This window comes from Hyaena hyaena, unplaced genomic scaffold (genome assembly GCF_003009895.1).
Source record: "Hyaena hyaena isolate Hyena2069 unplaced genomic scaffold, ASM300989v1 scaffold_1560, whole genome shotgun sequence".
Lineage (NCBI taxonomy): Eukaryota > Metazoa > Chordata > Mammalia > Carnivora > Hyaenidae > Hyaena > Hyaena hyaena.
This window is the reverse complement of record NW_024082180.1, coordinates 177,426-196,468: the sequence shown is the minus strand read 5'-3', so window position 1 is coordinate 196,468 and position 19,043 is coordinate 177,426. Positions and strand designations below refer to the sequence as shown.

The window sequence follows — 19,043 nt, the reverse complement described above, 5'->3', positions numbered from 1 at the left end:
AATGTATGGCCAACTAATCTTTGACAAAGCGTGAAAGAGTAATCAATGGAAAAAAGATAGCCTCTTTAAGATGATGCTGAGAGAACGAGACAACAACATGCAGAAGAATGAAGCTAGCTCATTTTCTCACACCATACAAAAAATAAACTCAAAATGGATAAAGGACCTAAATTTGAGACTGGAAACCATCAAAAGCCTAGATGAGAAAGCAGGAAAAAATCTCTCTCACCTCAACCACAGCAATTTCTTACTTCCTATCGCCAAGGCAAGGGAATAAAGAGCTAAAATGAACTACTGGGACCTTATGAAGATAAAAAAAAAAAATGCTTCTGCATGGCAAAGGAAACAATCCATAAAACTAATAGCCAACTGACGGAATGGGAAAAGAAGTTGCAAATGACATATCAGATTATCAGATAAAGGGCTAGTATCCAATATCTATAAGGAATTCATCAAACTGCACACCCAAAAAAGCAAATGATAAAGTGAAGTAATGGACAGAAGATATGGACTGACACTTCTCTAAAGAGGACATCAGGATAACAAACAGTCACATGAAAGGATGCTCAACATCCCTCCTTATCAGGGAAGTACAAATGAAAACCAAACTGAGATACCACCCCACGGCGGTCAAAGTGGCAAAAATGAACAAATCAGAGGACTCTAGATGCTGGCGAGGATGTGGAGAAACAGGAACCCTCCTACACTGTTGGTGGGAATGTAAGCTGGTGCAACCCATCTGGAAAACAGTATGGAGGTTGCCCAAAAATTTAACAATAGAAGTCTCCTATAACCCAGCAATAGCACTGCTAGGAATTTACCCAAGGGATACAGGAGTGCTGATGCATAAGACCACATGTACCACAATGTTCACAGCAGCACTTTCAACAATAGTCAAAACATGGAAAGAACCTAAGCGTCCATCAACTGATGAATGGATCAAGAAGATGTGGTATATTTATACAGTGGAATACTACATGGCAATGAGAAAGAATGAAATCTGGCCATGTGTAGCAACATGGATGGAACTAGAGGGTGTTATGCTGAGCGAAATAAGTCAGGAAGAGAAGGACAGATACCATATGTTTGCACCTATAGGTGGATTAGGAGGAAGTTAATGGAGGACGATTAGGGAAATATTTGGAAAAATAGTTGAGGAGAGGGAGGGAGGCAAACCATGAGAGACTCTTGAATGCTGAGAACAAACTGAGGGCTGATAAGAGTAGGGGAGAGGGGAATCAGGGTGATGGACATGGAGGAGGGCACTTGTTTGGATGAGCACTGGGTTTTATATGTAAACCAACTTGACAATAAACTATTGAAGAAAAAAAAACAATGACAGAATAAAAGAAAAAAAAGCTTCTGCACGGCAAAGGAAACAATTCATAAGACTAATATCCACTGACGGAATGGAAAAGAAAATTGCAAATGACATAGCAGATAAAAGGCTAGTATTCAAAATCTATAAGGAACTCACCAAACTCCACATCTGAAAAACGTAGAATCCAGTAATAAAAAGTTATTTTAAATAAAAATTTAAAAACTTTCTTCCTAAGCGAAAATCATAACCCTAGACTAACGATCCGAGGACTGACAGTGTGGGGGAGGTGAAGGGAGTGATGAACATGGAGGACGGCACTGTGGGTATGAGTACTTGGTGTTATATGGAAACCAGCTTACAATAAACTATTAAATAAATAGAAAATAAAAACTATCTTCACATCACTACACCCAATACTTATGAATATCTTCATAAAAAATCTCTAGTCTTTAATGTGTTTTATTTTTATTCCCAATTTTTAAATTAAGCTTCTATGAACATCTAATAATAAAAACAACTTATCAGAACAGGAAAAACTCCTACATTGATGTATATTTGTTTTTTGTTTTTTTTGTTTTTTTTTATATATTTTTTTAATTTTATTTCTAGGATAGAGAGAGACAGCGTGAACAGGGGAGGGTCAGAGAGAGAGGGAGACACAGACTCTGAAACAGGATCCAGGCTCTGAGCTGGGAGTCAGCACAGAGCCCGATGCGGGGCTCGAACCCACGAACTGCGAGATCATGACCTAAGCGAAAGTCAGACGCTTAACCGACTAAGCCACCCAGGCGCCCCAACATTGATGTATATTTGATCCTATGCCTCACTTCAGGTTGGTTGTTGTGGAAAGCATATAAATCACATATTCTCTAAACTTCACATCGACGTCTCAAGGCTGAGAAGAAAATTTATTGAAATACCAGACACTGGCTGCAATTCTGATTTAAAAAAATAGCCACTTAAAACATAACACTTGGTGACATTAATTCTTGCAAAGCCGACAACCATTAAATCCAATGATTCCTGATACAACCTCCAACATGGTTGTATTGGCAAGGATTTATGCTGTGCAGAATAAGCCCTACAAATAAGAGTTCATATCATATAATTACACATGTACACATTCTCTAAAACCAAAACTACTCTTAAGAAACATGAGAACGATTAATAGTTCCATGGGGACAGGATGAACAAAGGAACTAGGAGAGATGAATTCCAGGGGAACTATAAGAGATTTTAATGGGAATTAGGTGTTCAGTCTTGATCATGTTGAATCACATCAGTGTTCTATCATATCACACACTCGGCATGTGCACCTCACTCTATGTCAGGTACATGCATCAAAGCTCCTACAAATAAACAGAGATTACTCAGTAGGGACACAATGATAGTGACATGTTAAAGACTTAAAAATACACCTGCACTGACCCTGATTCTCTCTCTATTTAAGGTCAACTCCAGAGCAAGCAAAATTATCATGTACCCTTTACAGAAAGTGTTCCACATTCCTCAGGAGCCCGCCCGCTCAGGCCTGCAGGTGGACTGAGGGAGGTCGTAGGTCCTGTAGGGAGGAGCACCGGCTCAGATCCTGGGCTCACTCTAACCACATACGTGCACTTGGACACCTCACCACCCTATTCTATTTGATTGTAGGTTCACATCTCCTTATAGGATATGATGACACCTATACCCCATGAGTAGTGTGCAAATATAAAACCAAAGTCGCATCTGGAGCAAAAGTGTGATCTCTGGAAAATGATATTAACAACTTTTATTTATTCAAAATCTGTCAATATACAAATTAAAGAGATTTACATCTGTTCAGGTCACTGTCCTCTTTGTAACGACTGAATACATAGCTGCTTATATATGCAGAGAACATGCAAATAAGACCCTCCATGTGCTGATTAAAACAGACCAGCCCTGGGGCGCCTGGGTGGCTTGGTCGGTTGGGCGTCCGACTTTCGCTTGGGTCGTGATCTCGCGGTTCGTGGGTTCGTGCCCCGCGTCGGGCTCTGTGCTGACAGCTCGGAGCCTGGAGCCTGTTTCGGAGTCTGTGACTGCCTCTCTCTCTGACCCTCCCCTGGTCACGCTGTCTCTCTCTCTCCTAGAAATGGATAAAAACATTAAAAAAAAATTAAAAAAAAAAAAACAGACCAGCCCTGACCCTGCAGCTGGGAGAGGAGCTCTATTCCCGGGAGTCCCAGGTGTTTCCATTCTGTGATCAGGACAGAACACAGACATCTCACAATGAAGTTTGTGCTTGCCTGGGTTTTCCTTGTTGCTGTTTTAAAAGGTAATTCATGGTGAACAAGAGACACTGAGTGATATGAGTGAGAGTAACACTAGATGTGTGACAGTTTCCTGACAAGGATGTCTTGTGTCTACAGGTGTCCAGTGTGAGATGCAGCTGGTGGAGTCTGGAAGAGGCCTGGTGAAGCCTGGAGGGTCCCTGAGACTCTCCTGTGCAGCCTCCGGATTCACCTTAAGTAGTTCCTACATGAGCTGGGTCCGCCAGGCTCCAGGAAAGGGGCTGGAGTGGGTTGCATATATTAAAAGTGGTGGAAGCACATACTATGCAGACTCCTTGAAGGGCCGATTCACCATCTCCAGAGACAACGCCAAGAACACGCTGTATCTGCAGATGGACAACCTGAGAGTCGAAGACACGGCCACGTATTTCTGTGGGAGAGACACGGTGAGGAGTCATCAGTGAGAGCCCAGACACAAACATCCCTGGAGAAGGAGTTCAGCACCACCAGGGGGCGCACACTATGCACAGCTCTGGTTTATATTCTCAGGAGTAGGACAGATGCAGGTTACAGGCAGGTTTCCTGTCAGGGCCTGGGGCTTCCTCCCCATAGAGTAGTTTCCCCTAGGGATTCCTTATTGACACATGATTTTGTACTTAACTTTCATTCTCTGAATGAAATACTTGGAATAGGAAACGTATACTAACACGCACAGAAGACAGAGGTGTTTACACTAGCTTAACCCTTCCCACTAGAAATGAATTAATTACAGATATCTTCACGAACATGAAATGAAGCATTACAAGATTCCTTGTTGCACTCACTGTTTACTGCACGCCCGCCCAGCTCAGTGTGCAAGCTCGCTAGAAGCACCATACAGTGCATGGTGGACACGAAGCTGCAGAGGCACCGAATATCTTCATCTAGAGAAGACAGGCTCCTGGTGGTCTCATTGTGGGAAGCATGTTCACTGCATCAATATTAGTTGAAAGTATGGGAAAACACATGGACCCCCACCAGGGCATGGTGTGGATGGGGAGCCTGAAGTTCACACACACACACACACACACACACACACACACACACACACGTGGGGTGAGGGAGAGAGAGAGAGAGAGAAATAGGAGAGTATGAAACTTTCATGGACTTCATCATTTCAGAAGTGTGAAATTAGTTAAACTGGATCTGACACAAAAAGTCATCAGACCTGTGTGTCCTTCTGAGGCTCAACTGCACACCTTGAATTTCTGGTCATGGTATGTTATTTCCTTAGAATCTAGCCGGGAGAATCTTACTGCAGACACCAGGTGGTTTTTCTTGTGGAGCAAATAATGCCCTTGCCTTGGTCTCATAAGGGTGGTGTGATTTCTTTCATGTTCATGCAAATTCCAGGACAATATCGCCTTCCCAAAGTCCCAAACTCTGAGTCCTGCACTCAGAGTTCAATGTCACTTGTTTCATAGATAGTGATACTCACTGTCCTTGTGCATCTGTATCTTGATTCCTTAGGAGGTATTTTCCAGAAACTCCCCACACACATTGATCCACCATCTGCTCTGAGAGATGATCAGTTGTCATTTCTCCTGCAATACCTTCCCTGCTCTCTTGGAGCACAACCTCGTATGCACTACTTGAGTTGTTGACATGGAATATATCACACTTCACCCTCATCAATTTACAAACAATAACTGCCTATTTTATGTAACAGAAAAACAGGACATTGTTCAGTACGGGACAAGGATGTGTTTACAAAACAAACCTGGATAAAACCTCTGTGTTTCTTCCTGTGCTTCCTATTTCCTCTCTGTCCAGGAAGCGGGATGCGGTGTCATAGGGACATGAGGCTCTGATGGACAGTGAATTCGGTGTCCTGCATGAAACCAGCACTGACCCCAACCTCAGAGGAGACACAGGAAATACCCTTCTACTCTCGGCGTCCTTACATTTTCTTGACATCCCAGAAATGTGCACCTGAAATCATACCTCTGTCCCTTTGGTGAAATTGTGCCCCATGGATACTGGAGGTCAGGACCACCACCACCCTGAGCATGAAGCTCTTTGGGAGGGACGTTCTCAAGAGAAGCACATCCAATTTGGGTTCTTCATCTATCTGTTATCAGTCATTCTGTGTGTGTATCTCATACATTCCAGATTGTAAGCTCAGTTACTAATCTTACACACCTGCTTCCTTGTGACTCTGCTCAGGTTGTGTGTACTCATCCAGGTGAACTTGGAGAAGGAGACTCGGGTGAATAGACTCTCTCAGTCTCTCTCTTTATCTGCGTCACCACTAAATTCTCACCAACAACATTCGACTTCAGGGTTTTTTTTCATTTAATTCAGTATTTGCAACTCTAGCCTCCAGTTTTGCTGTGCATAGTGAGCAGGCTGTGCTCAGTTATGTTAAGGTAAGACATTTGGACATTGGATTCTTTTAAAAGAGGATCATGGAGGAGAAGAAGGGATAAATAGTGGGGGAGAAGGAGGGAGGCAAACCATGAGAGAGTCTTGAATGCCGAGAACAAAGTGAGGGCTGATGGGGGTGGGGGGAAGTGTAAGGGGAGTGATGGGCATGGAGGAGGGAACTTGCGGAGATGAGCACTGGATGTTGTATGAAAACCAAATTGACAGTAAACTATTTTTTAAAAATGTATTCATTTAAACAAAATAGTGGATACATTGTCTAATTTTAATGCACTTCTTTCTCTAGCAACCTTGATATAACTCTTCTTTTGAAAATCAATGATGACATATATATGCTAATGAATATATTATTAGATTTTGTACTTCTAGAATTTTTATTGTAAGTAGTTGTATAACTAAGTTGTATAACTACTAGGTAGTTGTATAACTAATACATTTTAAATCTGACAATAAGTCACATATTTGTATTTAACATATGAATTTATGATGCAACATCAGTTATCAAAATAACTTAAAGTAACAATTAGCTTTTGATTATCAGTTGAAATATTATATTCCCATTTTGAAATATTTTATTATTTGCTCAGGTGTCCAGAATATAATCTAGATAATATAGTGGCATAAAAATGTATTTATTTTTTTCAGAATTGAAGATTTTAACTTCTTTCTTGTAATTGTTTAGCAATGAATTTATTTCAAAGCTAAATATCATCTGTTTCAGATATTACTTTGGAATAAAAATTTAACCCATAATTCCCTTCTAGATGTAGAAGGGAATTTCCCTTCATAATTCCCTTTCACTGCAACTCATGTCTAGAATATACATGTGCAGATAATCTTGTACGTTGTACATGCATTGTGTCTCCATGGATGTCATTTGTCTCAAAGACACATGATTACAGAAAGTACTAGACTGTCATCTGTATCATACACTCCACCTTCCAGAACACGCAGATAATCGTACTTTCCTAACACCTCCTGCCATTCTGGTGCAGTCACATCCCATGTTTCCGGCAAGGATGCCTCCAGAAATATCTGGGACGGAGGACAGCTGGCTGCCCCAGCCACCTGCTCAGTAAACTACAGAAGGACATGAAGTGAACTACGGAAGAACAACGGCCCTTCTGCCTGTTTGGACCCAAGTGTTACAGACGCAGACCTATCCAGTTGATGTCGTAAGTTTGCTGGCAATGTGAGTTTATCTTCAGGATAAAATAGAGTAGGTACCCTGGAGGATTGAGAACACACATGCCACACCTTCTAATTGATAGGAGTCTACAAGCCAGCACAGGGCGATGTGTATTTAAATCTAGTGCTGCTGTCAGAGCTGAAAAGCAGAATGTGGATGAATCCGGAGCCTAGGGAGGTGAAGGAGAGGAAGAAATTCTCTTCCATCAACGGTTCTTATGGACAAATAATTAAGTTCACAGGAGATGGATTAACAGGAGAAAGAAACCAAAGATTCATTACATGTGCACCGATTTCCAGTAAAGAAAATCAGATTCAAAGAAATAAACAAGTCAGATAATTATATACATTTTAGAGAAGGAAGAAACCAACTTGACAATAAACTATTTGAAAAAAAATAAACATTAAATTAAAAAGATGTTACGCTAATAATTAAAAAAAGAAAAGAAAAAGAAAATACATTTGCCCAGAACTTATATGAAACCAATCCCAACATGCGACACTCGGGATATAAGGGTGGCTGAGGTATTCAGGGGGCACCCAGGACCTCAGAGATCATATCCAGAACTGATACTGTTTCACCATCTATTACCTGTGGATCACCTTGATCATCATGTCCTGCAAACTTCATCGTGACCAGCAAACTGTACAAACTCTTTTCTAAAACCTTTCCAAACACAGTTGTCGTCTCATGTTTACAGCGAACTGTTATAATAGTAATGCCTACTTTGACAGTGACCAAATTCTGGGATAAATCAGTTCATATAACCAGACCAGTGCCTCTGTGCATTGACAAGTACAGTGGCCACTAACTAAAATATGTATAAAGTGGGGTGCCTGGGTGGCTCAGTCGGTTAAACGTCTGACTTTGGCTCAGGTCATGATCATGAGGTTCATGGGTTCAAGGCCCGCATCGGGCTCTGTGCTGACAGATAGCTCAGAGCATGGAGCCTGCTTCAGATTCTTTTTTTTTTTCTCTCTCTGACCCTCCCCTACTCACGCTGTGTCTCTGTCTCTCTCAGAAAAAAAAAAAAAACATGAAAAAAAAATTAAAACATGTATAAAGTAATTTACAAACAGAGGAAACTGACTCATATCAAGTGTTCTCAATTTCATTGATTTCAGCAACTCCTGTCTCTTTTATCTTCTTTAAGGTTTTATTTTGAAGTCTATGAAGAGAAACCGTGAGTAATGACCCTTGTGGTTGTCGAAACCTCACAGCATCTCCATCAGCTCCATGACTCTCTCTCAAGGATTCTCAGTATCTCCATGCTCCTGTGAGAGAAGAGTTTTTCTGTACACTTTATTCCTTTTGTTTTCCCTCCAGATTAGGAATCCAGAGATCCCCAGTAAAGAGTGGGAGGAGACGCCAGTATCGTTGTTCACATTGAGTCCAGTCTCACAAGACTGGCAACCAGGGGTCCATTTTTCTGGAATAGTAGGAATGCTTCACAAGATACACCTATTTCCTCCACATGCCTCTCTCCACAACATGAGGCCCAGAACTTCCTCACACTCAGCTGGAAATGAAGTCAGATATAAGGGACCAGATTTTGAATTCCATTTAATGGTTTATTTTCACCATCCTCTTTTCCATGCAGCTACACTATGTTGTAAACCCATCAAGAATATTCCAGGATTTCCTGTCCTCCACATCCTCACCAACATATGATATGTTCTGAAAATATTTGTTTTGGTATTAACATAGCTTTGCTAAGAGCTGTGATGTGATAGCTCAGTGGTTTGGGGGTGGATTTTTCTGATGGTTAGTGATGTTGAACATCCTGTCATGTGCTTGATGGACATTTGTCTGTCTTTTGAGAGAAACGGATATTACCATTTTTGGTCCAATTTCTAGTGTGTGAATTTTTGATGGTGTATGTTGATTTTGGTTTTTAAGGTTTGTGTATTTTTGATATTAACTCCATTTCAATATATTTGAGTGTCATTTCCACCATTTCTTAGACTCTCTTCTTGCTCTGCTAATATTTGCTCTACACTCTTTCTAGTTGGATGTACTCCCACTTGTCTGCCTTTGCCTTTCTTCTTTGTCATTTTAGTTTTATATGAAATAAATCACTGTCACATGAATGTCATGACATTTTTCCTTTGTGTTTTCTCTATGGATTTTAGGGTCAGGTGTTTTGCTTTGCCTTTAATCCATTTTAGGCTTTTCTGTGTCTATGTATCTTATGATGTAAGATTATGGCCAAATGTCATTATTTTGCACATAGATATCAACACCATTTTTTAAAGACAGTATCCTTTCTCCATGTATTGAGGGAAATCTTGTGGAAGATTTGCTCACTGTGTCTTCACACTTTTACTTCCGGAATCCATAATCTGCTCCACTAGTCTATATGTCTCACTTTATGCCAGCAGCACACTGCTGTAGCGAATATTCCTCTGCAATATATTTAGAAAGGGGGAAGTGTGATGTCTGCACTTTTACTCTTCTCTCTCATGATTGGTTTCTTAATTCCACTGGGTTGTGTTGTTACATAGGAACTGGGATATTCTTCCTTTTTTCTAAAAGGTCATTGGTATTTTTATTGACTCAAATAACAGAATGACAAAACAGAGAAACAGTAGAGACTCTCAAAAATCCATAAAAAATCAACTACATTAAAATTAGTATTTGAGGGAGAAGAGAAATCCTCAGCCTGGAAAGAGAGGCCTTTTTAGTTCTGGCTGGGGTGCTGATTTTGAACTAGGTGCCCCCGTTCCCAGAAGGTGCCAGGAAAAACTGCACATCAGCGTCCTGGCGCCATCCTCGGTGACGACTGGCAGGTGGCGCGGCGGCCCCATCCCTGGTGGCGGTGGCCCAGATGGCACCCGTGGCATGTGGCAGCATCATGAACTCTGTGGAGAGGAAGTTGCTACTTCTCTGAATGCACTCGGTTTGTATCGCTGCTTGACCACAGCGGATATGAGGCTGCGACACTCCCCCTCCCCCACTCAACCCCTGGCAGCAAGGAAGCAGAGACCTAAGGGACTGTTCAGGGCCATATAAACAAAGCCCGCAGTCTGGGACCTGAAAGCGAGGTGGGGCATGGGGCATAGAACTCAGCCCACCTTGGCTACATCCTTAGCACAGGGAGTTTGGGCCCAAGGAGTGACTTGCAACACTTCGTTGAGAAGCCACTGGGGCGACACGATTCTTATACCCACAACCAACAAGCCACTCCCTCAGGGAGTGGCCTGAGAACACAGTGGAGGGGAGAACTGCCTACACCAAACCACACCAATCCCCGCCTGAGAGATGTTGTTGTTGTTGTTGTTGTTGTTGTTACCTGAGCCTGGGTTTGCGTGTTTATTGGTTTTGTCTGTGCGTTTGGGTACCTTCATTCCCCCTGTTGTTGTCTGTTTTCCTTTTCCTGGGCTACCTCAAGAAACAAGCCAAAGTACACATGGTGGAGAGTCCCAAATACCTCTACAAGTAGGGAAACAAAATAAACTAACGCTCAACAAGAGAAACCAAGAGACACCATTCAAAGAACACTTCCTTAACAGACAGGCCCTGAACAAAGAGCCCTCTCTAATACAGCAGAACTCACAGGGGCAGAGTGTACAACAAGCTTTTAAAATTAACAAGCTAACCAAAATGACAAAGCGGAAGAACTATCCCCCAAAGAAATTCCAGGAAGAAATTACAGCTATAGAATGCTCAAAACAGATATAGGAAACATAACCAAACAAGAATTTAGAACAATAGTCATAAAATTAATCGCCGGCTTGAAAAAGGCATGGAGGACATCAGAGAAACTATGGCTACAACACTATGGAGCTTAAAAATAGTTATGATGAATTAAAAACGCTATAAATGAGATACATAATAAAATGGAGGTTTGGAAACTGGTGCAGCCCCTCTGGTAAACAGTGTGGAGATTCCTCAAAAACTTAACAATGGAACTCCCCTATAACCCAGCAATAGCACTGCTAGGAATTTACCCAAGGGATACAGAAGTGGTGATGCATAGATGCACATGTACCCCAATGTTCATAGCAGCACCCTCAACAGTAACCAAAACATGGAAAGAGTCTAAGTGTCCAACAACGGAGGAATGGATCAAGAAGATGTGATTTATCTATACAATGGAATACCACATGGTAATGAGAAAGAATCAAATCTGGCCATCTGTAGCAACATGGATGGAACTGGAGGGTGTTATGCTGGGCGAAATAAGTCAGACAGAGAAGGACAGATACCACATATTCGCATGTATAGGAGGATTAGGAGGATCTTACCGGAGGACCATGGGGGAGAAGAAGGGGAGAAATAGTGGGGGAGAGGAAGGTAAACCATTAAGACCCTTGAATGCCGAGAATAAACCGAGGGTGATGGGGGTTGGGGAGAAGGGAATGGAGGTGTTGCGCATGGAGCAGAGAACTTGAGGGGATGATCAATGGGTGTTTTATGTAAACCAACTTGACAATAAATAAGGGAAATTTTAAAAAACTAAATAAATAAACTACATAGAAGCAAATGAAAAGTAATCATGATAGTCCAAATTCCTTGGGATGCAGGAAAAGCAGATTTAAGATGTACATGTACAGCACAACAGACCTTACACAATAAAAATAAAATCTCAAACTCACAACCACTTTACACTTAAGAAGGTAGAAAAGCCAGAATAAAAAGGGATATAATAATAGAAGACAAATAAATGACATGGAAATAAACAAAAACGGTAGAACAGATCAATAAAACCTTTAGGTTGTGTTTTGAAAGAATTAAAATTGATGTTCTCTAGCCACACTGTTCAAACAGAAAAGAAACAGACCCAAATAGAGAAAATCATCAATTTGACAGGAAAGACCACAACCAACACCACAGAAATACAATCAATTATAAGGGGATATTATGAAAAATTATATACTGACAAATTAGACAATCTGGAAGAAATGAATAAATTCCTAGAAACATATAAACTACCAAAATTTCATAGGAAGAATTAGAAAAGGAGAATTAGAGAACAATTGCCCAGGTAAACATGGATGCAAAAATTCTCAACAATATTCTTGCAAATTGAACCCAATAATACATTATGTTATACCCAGATCGCAGTATCCTCACTGACCAGAGACCACCAGGGAGACAGAGTCACGCATACAAAGGCAAAGGGCTTTATTACGGGCTTAAGCTCGGGCTCACAGGCTTCACTAGCGTATGGGTCCGTGCTGAGAGCCTCGAACAAGGGCAGAATAGGGTTTATATGGGGTTTGAGACGGGGGAGTTACAGAAGTTGTGACATGGGAACAGTGATCCAATCATAATTATTCAACATCATTGACAGCGGGTTTGACCATACACATTGTCTAGAGTATTCGTTACTTTTGGCGGGATCCATTTACAACATTTAGAGTACCTTTAAATTCAACCAATCACAGAGTGAGCCTAGGGTCTTGTTCGGCGACTAACAGGTTAACTTTAACATTAGGTAACAGGGTCCTATCTATAGTTTCTATCTCCAGGCCTCTCCCTTAACAATGTGGAGGGGGGTCCCTGGCCTTTCCTGATTGGGTGTTGCAAGGGTGGTTACTCCTCCCTTGGGCAATGTGTAACTACCTGATAGTTTGGGGGAAGCCGAAACTCAGGCCTTCTAGTTTAGAGGGGAAACTTAAAGCCTGTCATGGAGTCAGTTTGGTTTAGACGTTTAGACTTGTGCCCTTACAATTAAAGGAATCATTTACAAGGATGGAGTCGGATTTATTCCTGGGATGCAAGGATGGATCAATATTCACAAATCAATCAAAGTGATACATAACATCACTGAGAGAACAGATGAGAACCAAATGATACTCAAAATAGATGCAGAAAAGCGTTTGTAAAACTACAGTATCTTTTCTGGATAAAAACCAGCAAGCAAGTAAGGATAGATGGAAAATGCTTCAACAACATAAAGGCCATATACAAAAGACGCACTGTGAATATCATCCTCAATGAGGAAGAACGGAGTGATCTTCACATAAGGTCAGGCACATGACAGGGATATCCACTCTTGCCACTTTTGTTCAACATAATACTGGAAGGCTTACCCTCATCGATCAAACAACAAAAAGGTATAAAAGGCATATAAATTAGAAAGGAACAAGTCAAGCTTTCACTCTTTGCAGATGATATGATACTCTACATGGAAAACCCAAAAGATTCCACCAAAAGAAACCTTCTAGAGTTGATACAGGAATTCAGCAAAGTTGTAGGATATAAAAACAATGTCAAGTAACTGGATCTATTTCCATACACCAAAAATTATGCAGTAAAAAGAGACATTAAGGAATAAGAACTATTAACAATTGCACCAAAAATCATAATACACCTAGGAATAAACCTAATTTATTGATTAGGTGAATGATTGTATGTTAAAACCTATAGAAATTATATAAAGGAAATTAAACAAGACACAAAGAAATGGAAAAACAATCCATGGTCATGGATTGGAAAATAAATATTGTTAAAATATCAATATTACCAAAAACAATCTACACAATCAATGTGATTCTAATCAATATAACACCAGCATTCTTTGCAGAGAAAGAACAAAGAATTTTAAAATCTGTATGAAACCAGAAATCTCTGAATAGGCCAAACAACGTTCAAAAAGAAAATCAAAGCTAGAGGCATCACAATTCTAGATTTCATGCTGTAGTACAAATTGTAATCATCAAGAAAGCATGGTACTGGCACAAAAATAGACACATAAATGAATAGGATTGAATAGAAAACCCAGAATTTGAAACAAATATGTGGTCAAGTAATTCTCAAGAAAGCAGGAAGGAGTATCCAATGAAGAAGAAAACAGTGTGTTTAGGAAATGGTTCTGTGAAACCTAGATAGTGACATACAAAAGATTTAAACTAGAACACTTTCCTACAGCATATGGAAAAATATATTCAAAATGGATGAAAGACTTAAGTGTAAGACAAGAAAACATCAAAATCCATAAGAAAAAACAGGCATCAACTTGTTTGACCTCGACCACAGCAACTTCTTACTAGCCATGCCTCTAGAGGAAAGGGAAACAAAAGCAAAAATGGATTATTGGGACCTCATCAAGATAAAAAGCTTCTCTTGACAATAAACTATTAGAAATGTGTCAATAAAAAACAGATAAAAAGCTTCTGCATAGCGAAGGAAACATTAATAAGAAAACTAATTGGCAACTGAGTAGGTGCAAGATGGTGGAGAAGTAGAGAACTCGGTACATTCCACTCGCCCCCATATCTCACACAGAGAAGGCCTGAAGCCATAGGAACCCTTAGAGAATCCAGGAGTTTGGGAGGAAAAGAAGACAGAGTCCACTGAGAAAACCTTCTAGTGTGATTGCGAACTGGGGAAGATAAAATCGGGCCTGGTACCAGACACACAGAGGGATGGGGGGGGAATCCCCCCGTGCGGGGAATCTAGAGGGGAAAGAGAGTGGCTGAAACTGCTCAAGACACTAATCCTTTCACTGGAGAAGAGAAAATCCTCCGGTTGGGACACAGAGGGATCCAGTTTCCTGCTCTCTAGCTGACCTCAGGCGGGACACACGCATCCCAGGCTACCCCTGGTGAAAATGCTCCCTGCTCGCCAGCTCAACCTGAAGGGGAGAGCAGCAGCCGCACTTTTGTGCTTCTGGCTCCGCTGGATCCCTGGAGGGAAAGTGAAGGGCTTAAAACTGGGAGATTTGCCCATGAGTTTGTCTTTCCGGCGATGGGACACAGAGGGAACCGGTTTCCTGCTGTCCAGCTGACCCTAGATGGGACGCACACCTCCAGGAGACTCCCAGATGAAACTGCCTCTCGCTCGCCAACCCGACCTGAGAAGACGGGAGCACCGGCTTCTGGCTCAATCCCCAATGGGAGAGCAAGAGGCTTGGGACAGCCCTGAGGGGCGCCTGCGAGTTTGTGGCTCTGGAAATTTCAGTGGGGTACGCAGACTGGGATCTGGAAACGAGGCCTGGCCTGGGTTATAGAGCACGGCCCATTTGGCTGTGCCCCCGGCACAGTTGCAGCGCTTGGTTCAAGAAGGTACTGGAGCACCTCCACTCTACTCCCCACAACCTCCAAGGCAGGACTCCTGCGGGAGACACTGGGTCAAACCATGCCCATCCCTGCAAGAGAGCAGCCATCTTAATTTTTTTAAATTTATTTTTATATTTGCTATTCCTTCCTTCCTTCTTTCTTTCTTTCTTTCTTTCTTTCTTTCTTTCTTTCTTTCTTTCTTCTTTCTTTCTTCTTTCTTTCTTTCACAGGAGCCTGGGCAAGACCAACATGGATGTACTGTCCTGATTAATTCTGGTCACTAGCTTGCTTAAACAGTGACATTTAATCCATTCTTTAGGTTTAAATTCTACACCTGCGTACCTTTTCATCTCTTTCTTTGTGGAGTAATCAGAGTAATCTTTTTATTGCCATAAAAAGATAAACAACAAATTCACATAAAAAGATAAGGCAGAGAAAAAGTAGAGACTATCACAAATACAGAAAACAAATCAACTGCTTTAAAATTTGTATTTGGAAAATATAAGTGAAATTAAAAGAACATAGATAGTATGGGGGGAAGGGACAGGGGTGATGGGCATGGAGGAGGCCACTTGGGATAAGCACTAGGTGTTATATGGAAACCAAATTGACAATAAACTATTAAAAATAAAAAAATTAAAAAAATAAAAAAAGAACATAGGTAGCCTAGAGAAATACGTAAGACTCAAACAAATGCAATCAGAACTGAAAGAGGAGACATAACTGAACCAAAGACATGAAAGGGATCATAAAAGAAAAACTTAGATATTTATAGGCCAACAATTAGATCATCAAGAATAAACTACACATTTTCTAGAATTATGGAATCCACCAAGACTGTTTCATGAAAAAATACAAAATGAACAAAACAAAAATTAATAAGATTTCCTTAATCTAAAAACTACACCCTCCAAAACCAACCTAGAATTACATAGCATTATTAAAATTTCGACCAATATTTAAAGAGAGGCAAACCATGAGAGACTCTTGAATGCTGACAAAAAATGAGAACTGATGGATATAGGGGGAAGAGGGGATAGGCATGGAGGAGGGCACTCATGGGGATGAGCACTGGGTGTTATGTGGAAACTAATTTGACAATAAACTATTTGTAAAAAATAAATAAATAAATAAATAAATAAATAAATAAATAAATAAAAGAAAAGTTTAAAAAAATAAAGAAGAATTAACACCAATATATCTCAAACTACTACAAAACTCTGATGAAAAGGAACACTTCCAAATGCATTTGTTGAGGACAACATTATTCTCACATCAAAGCCAAAGAAATACACCAAAAGAAGGGAAACTACAGTTAATATCCCAGATTAACATACATACAAAATTCCTTGATAAAATCCGAGCATACTGAATCCAACAGCACATTGAAAGGATTATACATGATAATCCAGTGTGATTCATCCCTGAGATGCAAGGACTTTTCAACATCTACAAATGTGTAAATGTGATGCCCTACATTAACAGAGAGAATGACTGAATCTACATCATCATTAATTGCTTCCTAACCATTAGATAAAATTCAACACATGTTCATCTTTTTAAAAAAGCTCAATTAAAGGGGAACAGAAGGAAATTACCTCACTTGACTGTAGCCATTATGAAAAGCCCACACCTGACAGCACATTGAAGAGTTAAATACTGAAGCCTTTTTTGTCACATCAGAAGCCAGGTAATGATGACATCTTAACATAAGTATTCAACATGATAATGTGAAGAATAAATACGCACCCTAAATTATTTCATCTTGTCATGTTGTTTGTTTGAATAAAAGTCACTTAAAAAATAGTCCAAGGACACTTGGACCATCCCTTGTCCCCTGACAGCAATAAATAAATCTCCCTTGGGAAAGCTCCCTTCCTTTCTCCCAGGAGGGCAAAACCAGCCTTACTACCAGAGTAAGGAACGTAGGGACAAGAAGGCTGTGCAAACAAACCTAGTTACTTGGTGACTAATTTAACCCCAAAACCACTTTTGCTCTCTTTACGAATTCAATATTTTGTTGTCTGAAAATCACAAGTGCCACCTGCTTTGTTCATTTTCTGGGTGACATATAATTAGGAAGCTCATGCACTTGCAAAATGAAATTTATTCTCTTTTGTAGATCTCTCTTATGTCAATTGAATCTTTAGACTGGGTGAAAACCCAGAAGCAAACAACAGAAAAGCTTTCTGCTCCTACAATTTGAAGATGTACCCAGAAAAATTAGGCAATAAAAAGAAATAAAAGACATTTAAATCAGTAAGAAGGAAGAAAAATTACCTGTTTGCAGATGGCATGATCTTAAATGTAACAAAACACTAGAGACACCACAAAAAATATTAGAACCAATTTCGAAGAATGAGGAAAAGTGCAGGATAGAAAATGAAGAACTACAAAAAGAGCTATGATTCCACAAACCAGTTTGAAAATATATGCAAAAGAAATAACAAAATTATACAATTTAAAATGGCACAGAATAACCTGTTTTGGACTAAACTTCAAAAAGTGTATAAAACACTTGTACAGAGAAAATGACCTATGTTGATGAAAGACATGTAAAAACACACCGTCGGCAAATATAACTGTGTTCAGATCAGAATTCTAAATACTGTCGCAGCACCATCTACACAAAGTGACCTAGAAGTGCCTCTTTGACCCTGTCGTTCACAAATAAAGAATGAAATCTAAGTCTGGAGTTTGATATATAGTCAGAGGATATGCAAATAGGGCCCTCCCTGTGCTGACTAAACCGGCCCAGCCCTGACCCTGCAGCTGGGAGAGGATCCCCAGCCCCGGGAGCCCCAGGTGTTCCCATTCTGTGATCAGGACAGAACGCAGACATCTCACCATGGAGTTTGTGCTTCGCTGGGCTTTCCTTGTTGTTGTTTAAAAGGTAATTCAAGGTGAACAAGAGACAGTGAGTAAGTGAGTGGATGTGAGTGAGAGAAGCATTGGATATGGGACAGTTTCCTCATCAGGATGTCTTGTGTCTACAGGTGTCCAGTGTGAGGTGCAGCTGGTGGAGTCTGGGGGAGGCCTGGTGAAGCCTGGAGGCTCCCTGAGACTCTCCTGTGCAGCCTCTGGATTCATCTGCAGTGACTATAACATGTACTGGGTCCGCCAGAAATGCTTTCTGAAGTGTCAATCCTTTGACAGTATATGAACTCTTCTTAATAAAGCCACTCCTTCAGAAGCAGAAAACATAACAGGATTGTCTAAAACACAGAGGAAGGCAGAGGCATAGACATATGCCATTATGGAGGAATTCCTTCCGAAACAAAAACGATAAAAGGTGATTGCCAGGGATATAATTAAAACACATATAAGTAATGTTGCTCAAACAGAATTTTTATTTTATTTATTTTATTTTTAAATGTTTTTTTTATTTATTTCTGAGAGAGAGAGAGAAGAGGAAGATCAGAGAGAGAGGGAGACACAGAATCTGAAACAGGCTCCAGGCTATGAGCTGTCAGCACAGAGCCCGATGAGAGACTCAAACCCACAAACTGTGAGATCATGACTTGAGCTGAAGTCAGACGCTTAACTGACTGAGCTACCCAGGCGCCCAATGAAACAGAATTTTTAAAAACTATCATAAGGATACTAGCTGTGCTTGAGGAAGCATAGAAGACATGAGGAATGCCCTTACAGCAGATAGAAAAGACCTAAAAACAAACCAGGCTGAAATTTTCTTAATGATGTAACTGAGATGCGAAACTGATGGATATCATGACCTCAAGACTGAAAGAAGCAGATGAATGAGTAAGTGGCATAAGAGATAAAGGTATGGGGGAAATGAAGCAGGAAAGAAGAGGAAAATTAAAATATCGCATCAAAAGTGTATACTTAGG

At 40.5% G+C, this 19,043-nt stretch overlaps 1 gene segment (V, D, J or C); it reads left to right on the top strand.

The window, feature by feature from the left end:
- The first annotated feature begins 1,625 nt into the window (after positions 1-1,625).
- On the top strand, positions 1,626-18,507 carry LOC120225982. The segment is given in 3 exon segments: positions 1,626-1,644; positions 3,712-4,019; positions 18,496-18,507. Coding segments are annotated over 3 exon segments (339 nt in total).
- Positions 18,508-19,043: the final 536 nt, after the last annotated feature.